The sequence below is a fragment of the Bos indicus x Bos taurus genome, chromosome 6 (assembly GCF_003369695.1).
Source record: "Bos indicus x Bos taurus breed Angus x Brahman F1 hybrid chromosome 6, Bos_hybrid_MaternalHap_v2.0, whole genome shotgun sequence".
Classification (NCBI taxonomy): Eukaryota; Metazoa; Chordata; class Mammalia; order Artiodactyla; family Bovidae; genus Bos; species Bos indicus x Bos taurus.
Genome location: NC_040081.1, coordinates 102,551,566 through 102,562,397, shown reverse-complemented (window position 1 = coordinate 102,562,397; position 10,832 = coordinate 102,551,566). Strand labels below are relative to the sequence as shown.

General features: G+C 49.8%; 1 protein-coding gene across 1 annotated transcript in view; it reads left to right on the top strand.

The window, feature by feature from the left end:
* The first annotated feature begins 639 nt into the window (after positions 1–639).
* LOC113894499 (high mobility group protein 20A-like) overlaps positions 640–10,832 on the top strand; it is a 32,039-nt gene continuing 21,846 nt past the window's right edge. Inside the window, exons 1-2 of the mRNA XM_027544994.1 lie at positions 640–897; positions 4,905–5,059. Coding sequence (XP_027400795.1) covers positions 870–897; positions 4,905–5,059 — 183 coding nt within the window. The 5' untranslated portion in view covers positions 640–869. The remainder of the gene's footprint in view (positions 898–4,904; positions 5,060–10,832) is intronic.

The window sequence follows — 10,832 nt, the reverse complement described above, 5'->3', positions numbered from 1 at the left end:
TCAGATGAAGAGAGCGAGGCCCAGAGAGGTGAAGTAACCAGCCCAAGATCACCCAGCCAGAGGTAGGCTGGTGGACACACATCCTCCGACTCCAGGGATCGTGCATTCATATAGGCAACCTCAAAATTACACACAGAGAGTGTGTTGAACTCATGACTGCCTTTAGGTCACCTGCCACAAGCTGGATGGAGACATGTGAATGTGGAAGTGTTGCCACTGAAGGGGTGGAGCAGCTCGTGGCCATCTCTAAATGTTTAGAATTATCTGTGAAAATGTATTTTGATTTTTTTTTTTTTAACGTAAAGGAGGCACTCCAGTGGATTAACAGGTTGTTGGCTTTGAGGGGCAGGATTCAGGGAGAGGGGGCTGGCTGCTTTGAGTTTTCTAATTACGCCACAGTGCTAATACAGTATGTATTCCTGTGTGACTTGAAAATACTCAGAGACGTATAAATAGGGGCACTTATGTAACTGAGGGGGCGGGTGGAGGGACCCGCAGCAACCAAGGTGGGGGTTCGGTAGCGGGGCGGGGCTGCCCACTTCTCCGCCCCGCCCACTCCCCGCCCCTTCCACTCTGGCCCCGCCCAGTCCCCGGCTACTCTGAAACGCCGGAGCCCGGAGCACCCTGCGCAGCTGTAACTCTTGCCCTACGCGCCCGCCCACGTCCAGGCGGCGCGACGCGGTCCAGGGTGGACAAAGCCCGCACCCCGGGCACTCGCAGCGGCTCAGCGAGTGACGCCTCCAGAGGGCCCGCCTACGGCGCACGGGGCGGGGCGGAAACGGAGCCCAGGGCGCGGGGCGGAGCGGCAGGCGCTGGGCGGGCGTACCTGGTGGGCCGAGGCCAGGCGGCGGCCCGGGCGGGCGGGCGACATGCAGCGGGACAGCGGCCAGGCTGCGGGTCAGTGGCTGGACTTGCGGCCCCTCCCCTCGGTCGCGCGAGCCCCGCTCCTTGGGAGTTTGGGGGGTCTTCCCCGGGACGGGGTGGGCGCGTCCCGGTGCAACCCGGCCCCGCGGCGCGGGTGTGGATGCCCGGGGTGGTGCCCAGGGCCTGGCACGTGACTCGGGCCTGCGTCCGGCCGGTCCGCTCCCCGCGCGTCCCTAAGCTCAGGTGCCCATCTGTCAGCCCCCTGCTGCCGCCCCCGTCGGCCCTGCGCCGATGACCTCCTCCCCTCACCAGCGCGGCCCCAGAGCCGGTCCGGCGCTGTCTGCGCCCGCCGGTGCTGATGGAGGGGTGACCCCTGCTCCGGTGACAGCCTGAGATCCCGGGCCCCTGCGCTGGGGCCGGACGCGCGCGCACGTCAGCCGGCGACTCTGCTCATAAGAGCTGTTGCGTTGTGCGGCGTTCGGGCAGCTCTTGGCTCAGCGAATCTGTTCTCACCTGTCCCGCGTAAAGACCTGGCGACCTGGGGGCGGGGACTGTGCTCCACAGTGAAAAATAGAGGACATTCGGTGACTCGAACGCGGCCCCGCGGGTCCTTACGTAACCAGGATTCGAGCCCAGGTGGTGGGTGTCAAAGCTTTGGCGTCTACAGCGCAAATGTTGACACTGATGCTGGAAAGATCCAGGTCTCAGTCCAGAACCTTCCTTTATGCAGAAAAAGCCCTTTCCTGCCCTTCATGATAAGCCCTATGATTTTGCTCCTGGCTAATGTGTTTCTGTCACCTGCGGGCAGGTGGCATTTGAACTTAAAGTTGAACTTGCAGACTGGATTATCATGTTCCAATAAGGACTTTGAGGAGGCTTAGGCTACCAGCAGTTCTTAACGATAGCCTGCTTCCTGGGTGCCAGGCACTATAATAACCAGTGCCTCTTAGTAGCCCAGTCCTGCAACTGAGAAAACTTGAGGAACAAGAGACCATGTGGTTAATAGGTGGCTGAGCTGAGCCTGGGATCAAAAGTTCTAGCTGAGGTATAGGTGTGACCACTGTACTGTCCAGCCAGTGAGGAGGCCAAGGCCCCAGGACAAGCACCACTTGTCTCTGGATTGGAGATCTTGAGCAGGTCACAGAACATTCTAGAGCCTCAGTATTAGGCAAAGCAATCACCATTGCAACCCCTTTGCCCACTTAGGAGCTGGGACTTAATATGGACCTAGAGCTCCCTGAAGTCTGCATTGTCAGCCACTGCTGTTTCTGCAGCTGCTGCCTGTGGCCTGGCAACCCAAGGTTGGGGTGGGGGGCGTCCTATCTGCCCTGCCCTGCTCTGGGCACTTGGGAGAGTCACTGACCTGAACTTCTTTCCCTACCTGTGGGTGTTGCCATGGCAACTAGAGTCATGCTGAAGATTAAATAGGATAACATGAACAAAGGGTCTGATTATCACCCATTTTTATCACCACCTTTTGGAGTCAGTTATATCATTTGGATGGGTGTGAGACTAGTTGAGACATTAGGGCCCAGCTTCCTGGAGCTTTGAATACCAGGCTAAGGGGTCTGGACTTCATGCCAAAGTCAGGGGGAGCCATAAAGAGATGTGAGCAGAGAGGGAGGTGGTGGGATTCTCACCTGTGGGTCCAACGGCAGGGATCCTCGAGAGGAAGTTGAGTCCTTCACTGCTGATGGGTGTAAAATGGATCCAGCCCTGTGGAGGGGTATGTGACATCCAGAGTCTATCTGAATTAGAAACACATATGCCCTTTGACCCAGCAACCCAGTTTTCTAGAGAGCCCACTGCATGCATGAAATGCTATGTGTGCAAGGCCAGGAGGAACATGCATTTCTTACTGGGTCTGCTAACTGCTCTAAGACCCCTCCTCACAGCAGAATTCCAGGCCCCCTTCACCAGAAAATGCAGCAGCTCTAAATGGGCTGGTGCGGAAAGTACTCAAAGACATACTCAACAAAAGAAGTAAAGTTCAGTGTGCCCTCTCGCCATTATGCAGGGTACAGAAGTGTTTGTAAATGCACAGACTAACTCTGGAAGGGCCCATGAAGAGCCCCCTAATGTGGCCTCCAGGGAGGGGACTGGGTGCTGAAGGACCGGGTGCTGAAGGACCAGTGAGGGGTGCTGTCTGCCTTTTACCATAACCCATGGGAGTGCCCCCCTAGTTCTGAGTCATACCCACAAGTTATGATTCAAAACAAAAATACCATTAAAAAAACAAAAATAGTCCTAGTGATGGATTGCAAGACTGGATCAGGCTTGGCCATGTGGATACAAGCCAAGGAAAGTTCCAGAATGCTGGGTTTTGTCATCACTCTTGGCTGTATTTCCCCTTCCCAGGAAGCTGAGAGGGAAGTCAGTGGATACCTTCTTGTCTTTCCTCAACCCCAGACAAGTCAGCATCCAGAACTGTCTGGCAGGATCTGTTTCCTGCATTGTGGTTGTTAAGTAATACTTACCAGGACAGAGGATGAGATGGTTGGATGGCATCACCGAATCAGTGGACATGAGTTTGAGTAAACTCCAAGAGTTGGTGATAGATAGGAAGGCCTGGCATGCTGCAGTCCATTGGGTCGCAAAGAGTCAGACACAACTGAGCGACTGAACTGAACTGAACTGAACCAGGATACCACTTCAGAATGGTAACTTGAAAGTTGTTACCTTCCCCTCCCCATGAGGAAGCACATGGGGTGCAGGTTGAAGGCAGAGGACAGACCTCGGACTGGTAGCCAGGAGGCTTGGGTTCAGTCACACCTGCCTTTCCCACCTGTGTGATTCTAGGCATCCTTCTGGAATCAATCTGCTTCCGGGTACTTCATCTACAGTCACAGCGATAGTTAAGTGTGTGTGGGGGGAGGGGGGATTGTGCATACATCTAACAGATTTGAGCTATTTGTTGTTCAGTTGTTCAGTCTTGTCTGACTCTTTGCGATCCCATGGACTGCAGCACACCAGGCTTCCCTCTCCTTCACCATCTCCCGGAGCTTGCTCAAACTCATGTTCATTGAGTCGGTGATGCCATCCAACCATCTCGTCCTCTGGCGTCCCCTTGTCCTCCTGCCTTCAATCTCTCCCAGCATCAGGGTCTTTTCTAGTGAGTCGGCTCTTCTCATCAGGTGGCCAAAATATTGGAGTTGCAGCCTCAGATCTGAGCTATCAAGTGTCCCATTCCCACCTCCCTCCCATCTGTAAAATGGGATCATAATTACCATTCTGCCTCATTCACAGGAGGTCAGGAGTTTATTTGACTGCAGACAATATCCTCAACATTCTCAGAGGATAGATTTCTGTAAATGCACCAATTTAAAATGTCAGGAAAATAAGTGACATTACTGAGAGCCTACCAAGGACCATGTGGTGCTCTGAGGACTCTGTGTGTTTGGGTTTAACCCCCTACCCTCACAATGTAAACTCCAGGGGGACTGTTTGTCAGTTCTACATGGTTGTCTGCCACACCCAGCATGCACTTGGCATCCTGTAAGTACCTGTGGTGTGAATAGACCTTTCAACAACTCTTGTCAAGTTGGTCTGAAGTTTGCCCTGACTTTGTGAAGAGGAACCCATGGTTCCACAGAGGATTGTGTTGCTGATGGTGTGAAGCTAACTCAAGGGACTTGGGGGCTGAGCCAAGAGAAATGACCGTCAACTCAGGTTGTAGGCATTTGCCATGGATGGAGGAGCCTGGTAGGCTGCAGTCCATGGGGTCGCTAAGAGTCGGATACGACTGAGCGACTTCACTTTCACTTTTCACTTTCATGCATTGGAGGAGGAAATGGCAACCCACTCCAGTGTTCTTGCCTGGAGAATCCCAGGGACGGGGCAGCCTGGTGGGCTGCAGTCTATGGGGTCCCACAGAGTCGGACACGACTGAAGCGACTTAGCAGCAGCAGCAGCAGCAGTGGGCATTTCAAACACAAATGTTCACATCACAGAGTCCCTGTGCTGGACAGACTCTAGGCGGGATGGTGATTTCAGTATCTCAGACCTTATGTGGCTGTTTTTTGCTGTTTTAATGCCCACAGAATTCCTTTTCCCACCTCCAAATGGGACGGGCAGCCTACTACCCGGGAGCTCTGTGATCCAAACCTACTGCCGGGACCTGGCATCTCTGCCCACGCAGCACGTTAGGCTGACTGACCCGGGGGACCCAAAGGAGCAGGACTTAGAGGAACCAAAGGCAAGTGCAGTCCAGGCCAGGCTTGGAGGGCCTCGCATGCTGCAATGTCATGGCGTCATAACACGAGTGATAACACCTGCGTCTTAAACATGTTCTGTGCTCCAGGTTCTGGGCTGGCACTCCTGGGCATTATTTTTTCAAACCTTCATGACACTGCGAAGCACAGAGAAGTCAAGGAACTTGCTCAAGGTCACACAATAATTGGCAGAGCAGGATTTGATCTTAAAGAGTTTGGCTCCTGAGCCTGACTACTCCAGGAAACTTGGGGTTTGGGTGAAAGTTCTGGGGTGAGGTGAGCAGTTCTTAGCTGGGGGATGACCTAGTCCGTTTTCTGTGTGGGAAAGGGAGTTGGTGAGGGCTGGCATGGAGGGCACCGTGGTAGTTGAGTGGTGGCTAAGTGGGAAGAAGGTGGTCTTGGAAGGCAGACAGATGGGTATTGGAAGTGCGGCTCTGCCATCTTCTAGGTGTGACACTTTGCACAAGGTGTGTTAATCTTCAAGACTCAGTTACTTCTTGGTGAAACAGGGATAACATTATTTGTGTGTACTCTCAGTCATGTCTGACTCTTTGCAACCCATGGACTGTAACCTGCCCCTCTGTCCATGGGATTCTCCAGGCAAGAACACTAGAGTGGGTTGCCATGCCCTCTTCCAAGGGATCTTCTTGATCCAGGGATTGAACCCGTATCTCCTGCATTGCAGGTGGATTCTTTACCCCTGAGCCACTGGGAAAGCCTTATAACATTATCTACTGAGAGGGTAACAGGCAGGAAGGCCAGGGGTCTCCAAATAGAGGAAATAGCCTGCAAGTGTCAGACATTTTTATCTCTCTTAAGTGGCAGGAGGAAACAAACTAGCAATATTTTTTCCTTCTCTATACAAATTTAAAGGGAGGTTTCTCTTAAAATATTGTGTTGCCATAATGACACCCGGCTTCGCCTGAAGTTAGCTATTCTCGAGTCTAGAGATAACCAATGCCTTTTTCTTATGGAAATGTTTGTCTTAAGCTATGCTAATGTACTATGCCTTTACCCCAAACTCTGTCTCCAAGTCGGTTCTGCCTCTTGGCCCAGAACCTACTTGACAAACCAGGATGGATATTGTTCCCCTAATCTATGTAAATGAAACTGTTTGTATGGTGGTCTGCCCTTCTTCAAGATTCAAGTTAATCATTTTATGGCCCAGGATAAACCATTTGGTGCCAAGATTATCCCAAAATGCATCTTATGGGTGAGGGGCCTGGTGCCATTCTGAATTTTAAGACACTCCTTTCTTTCATTAACAGACTGCTAGTGACTATATAACATCCAGCTAAAGACTAGCAGAGGGGTACTCTTTCTGCCCCCTTCTGATGCCTATGTCAGAAGCTTTCTCTATCTCCTTTATACTTTAATAAAACTTTATTACACAAAAGCTCTGAGCGATCAAGCCTCGTCTCTGGCTCCGGATTGAATTCTTCTCCTCCGGGGGCCAAGAATCCTGGTGTATTCGCGTGATTCAACAACAACCTTTCACTACTTTAAAGGAATTTCTCAAGACTAAACAAGTCTTGCATACTGAAAGGTCTGGTCCATAATAGGTGCACAAAAACACTTTTTTTCTTTTTACTTTATTATTGTGAAAGTACAGCGAGACATAACCAGGTCTGCTGAGAAATACCAAAAAGAAGCAGTACTCTGCACCAGTTGGGATTAGGCTCAGCTTCACATAACTAAAAACTCCCCAGATAATAGTAATTTGGGCTTTCCAGGTAGCTCAGTAGTAAAGAATCTGCCTGCCAGTTCAGGAGATACAAAAGACATGGGTCCGATCTCTGGGTCAGGAAGATCCCCTGGAGAAGTAAATGGCAACCCCACTCCAGTATTCTTGCCTGGAAAATTCCGTGAACAGAAGAGTCTGGTGGGCAATCCATGGGATTGCAGAGGTGGACATGACTGAGTGACTGAGCACACACACACACACACACACACAAGCACACTGATACCACAGTCAGAAGAGACCCAGACCCAGAGCCACCTCACTGCTCCACTATCCTTAGCATAATGCTTCACCGTCCTTATCATGATGCCTTATGATCCATGGTGGCTGCTTGAGCACTAGCCCTCATGTCTGCATTCCAGCCAGCAGGTAGGAGGAAGAGGTTAAAAAAAAAATAGGTTCCTTCCTTGAATGATATGTTCCAGAAGTTCCATACTATACTTCAGTTTACTTTGAATGGACAGAACTTAGTCACATGGCTGCCAGTTGCATGGGAGGCTTTATTCCAGGTGGTCTTGCCCAGCTGAAAATCAAATTTCAATTCCTAACGGAGGAGGCCAGAATAGATACTAGGAAGATGACTGGCAGTGTCTGTCATGCCCCCAGAGAAATGTGCAATGAGCTTAACTCAGGACCTTTTCATCTCTTAGAGACAAGGCTTAATCCCAAATCATGGCATTGATTTGGGAAAGTACTTTCCTTTGCAGAGATCTTCCCTAATGACCTTCTCAACAAGCCAGTTCCACTTACCAGGTGGAGGGGGACTCAGAAAGGACTAATGACTTTCCTGAGGTAAGAGATGCAGAAGGTGGTAGAGCAGATTTAGAATGCAAGAGGGCTGACTGTAATAACAATAACAGCTACCCTAACAGCTGGGTGCCTGACCCCACGCATTTAATCTTTGAAGATACTGGGGTAGGAGCTGGTATCTCCACTGCACAGAGGAAGATACTGGTGCACAGAGAGGTTAGGTAATGTGCTCAAGATTTCAGGGCCAGCACACGGAGTCACTGGGACTTGAATCTGGACAGTCTTACTCCTGAATTCATGCTTTCACCACTACCCTCCACTGTGCTTAGAATCATTACCTCTCTGGTTTTAGTCTGCAAACCTGGTTAAAACTGAGATAAGAAACTAGGCAACAGGATGCTGTAATGTCTAATAACCCTCCTTTTAGAAAAACAGAGAAGTATTGGGTTGGCCAAAATGTTTACTTGGGTTTTTCCATAAGAACATAAAAAAAAAACAAAAACAAAACAAAAAACCCAAATGAATCTTTTGGTCAGCTCAATATTTCTTTTGCAGTGTGTGTATTTCAGAAACAAATGAACTAGAATTTTGTTTTAAGCTAGGACCATAATATCTAAAGGTGGGAAGCCAGCCTTTGACAGTGTCTAAACATGTGATGCAGATAACATCTTGCAATAAACATCTTCAGTATTCAGGTGGGGGTGGGGGATGGTGCATGCCCCTCAACAAAGCTCTGCCCACATGAAAATCACCAGGACTTTTCTGGGCGAGTTGTAAAACCACTGGAGCCAAGATCCTTTTCCTAACTGTGATTATAATCATCAATCGAGCTTTGGTCTGGTTCCCAAATGGTTGATATGATTGTTACACACAGGAAAATGTTCTTCTCCTTGAGACCTGCTCGATTGCCTTGTAGAATCCTGTTCATTGATACGTTCTGGAGTTTTTTCTCCCTTATCGATAAAAAGAACACATGCACTGAACGCTGCTGTATGCCGAGACGTCCTGGCCCTTTACAAACGTCAGCTCACCTACTGCAGTGCTACCCCTTGTTGTGTCCGTTAGGAGCTGCAGAGGTACAGGGGGCTCAGGTTCATGGTGCGTCGATCCAGGGACTCAGCCCATACCTGTCACTCAAGCCCCCACACTGTACCTTCTGCTACACCCTGCTGACTCCCAGTGGACATTTTCTTTGTAAAAGAAAATTTGGTGTATAAAACCAAATATCAAAAATTCCCTGTCTGTTGCAATCTGAACATGAAAGGTCCGTGCTGGTCAAGAATCCTATTGAGATGGATTTTATTTCCCCCTTGAATTTTGCCCATCCATTGATCTTCTGCACGCCTGCTGATTGCACTTTTTTGCAATGTCTTTCCTTGCTCAGCCATGTTCTACTTCTGCTTTTCCTTTTAAACTAACGTACTCAAGTGTGTGGGAAATATTCTCCATGTAGTAACACCCAGTGCTAATTAATGATCAGCTCACTGTGGACGTGGCTTTATTTAGGGCAGAGTCAATTTGGTTTAAATCCTGTGTGAGAAATTCAGCGAGAACAAAAAAGCTTCAGAGAAAAACATCCCTGCAGCCTTTCCAAGTGTCTTTGTCTCGGTAACTATGGTTTCTGGACAAACGCAGAAAACGCTCAGGAAGGATTTTCTTTGGATAAAGAAGCTGAAACAAAGGGCCAGGGATGGCAGTAAAATGATAAGCACTTTTATTTTGATTTCTGATTTCTAAAACTAGAATATAGAGAAATAACAATAAATATATACAAGTGTTTCCTCCAGTTAAAAACAAGCAACTTTCCCTGTGTGCTTCAGCAGAGGAGCTGAACAGGCAGACGGGAGGAGGCCGCTGTGATGCAGGGCGCAGGTGACCTGGTCTACCTCCATGTGACTCCAGGCAGCTGTGGGGTCTCCCTCAGAAGGCACAGCTCTAACAGAAGCCACGGTGTGCTCTGACTCTCAGCCTGGCCATTCGGTGGCCAAGTCACGTCATCTATCTGAGTGTCTTGCTGTATTGTGGGGTGATTAAAAGAGTTCCTTTGAGCAGGGAATGTGAGACTCAAATTCAGGAACATGTGTGTTGGAAAGTTCTTGGTGAACCGGACTGTAGCGATGGTTTCAGCTTTTATTACCAGAAATCAGAGCTGACCACAGGACCCAGGAGCTCTCCAGGGTCCTGAAAGGCTTGTCATTCCCTTTCTGACTCCGGGAATCAATCACATAGGAGTGAGAAAGAGAGTTGTTTACTGTGCACCTGCTGCATGCCTGGTGCCTTGCTAGATGCTCTGCAGAATTCTCTCTCTAACACGTGTGATTACTAGCCTGGCTTTTTGCCTCTGCATGGCCTGAGCTCTATGTTCTTGTTCCTTAAGTCCCCAGTGCCAGGCGCTGCCCTGACCGCCTCTGTCCTGAGGCCCTCAGCACATGTGGCTTGGCTGTGATGGTATCAGATCCTCTCCCAGCCAGCCTGCTGGGCTGCTGACCAGCTGTGTATCTCCTGGCCTTGGGAAAGCTGAAATGGGCATGTCTTGGAGGGAGTTTTGAAAACTGGAAAACTGGAAAGCTGAAACAGAGGTTTTTAGGCCACATTTGGATTATTTGCCACCATTTTTGGCACCTGTGTGTGTTTGGTTTAGGAAAAATATGAAACTGAGTCCTGAATGCAAGGGTGTCCAGGCTATCATTTTGTAACCCTTAGTCCCTGAAATAAGTTGTTGCCATTATTTATATGCCCCAGACCTCCTCCATTAGACTGAGCCACTTGAGGGCCAAGCCTGCATCTTATTCAGCCCTCTAGGCTCTGAGCATGGCCCAGGATCCCAGTGGCAGCAAGGGTGCAGGCACCATTGATGAACCAAGAAACACACTCAACAGAAGAGAGAGCTGCAGCTTGGGTCTCCTTCCTGAGAACTGGCTGCCACAGGAGGGGGTCTGCATGTGGCCATGGCAGCCTGCATTTAGAGAGCACCTACTGCTTGCCTGGCTCTGTTGTAAGAACCACATGATTGTTTCCACATTTAATCATCATTACAACCCACAAGGTTCAGGCTATTATGATTCCCATTTTACAAGTGGGGAAACAGAGGCACAGGGATGTTACTAATTTGCCTGTGGTCACATGACACAAGTGGAGCTGAGATGGGAACCTAGGCTGAGCTAGTCAAGCTCAGAGGTTAACACCCTGCCTCCAGGACCAAGGCCTGGCCCCATCCCCACCCCCTCACCTTGAACCTAGTCACCCAAATCTCATGTTGCTTTCTT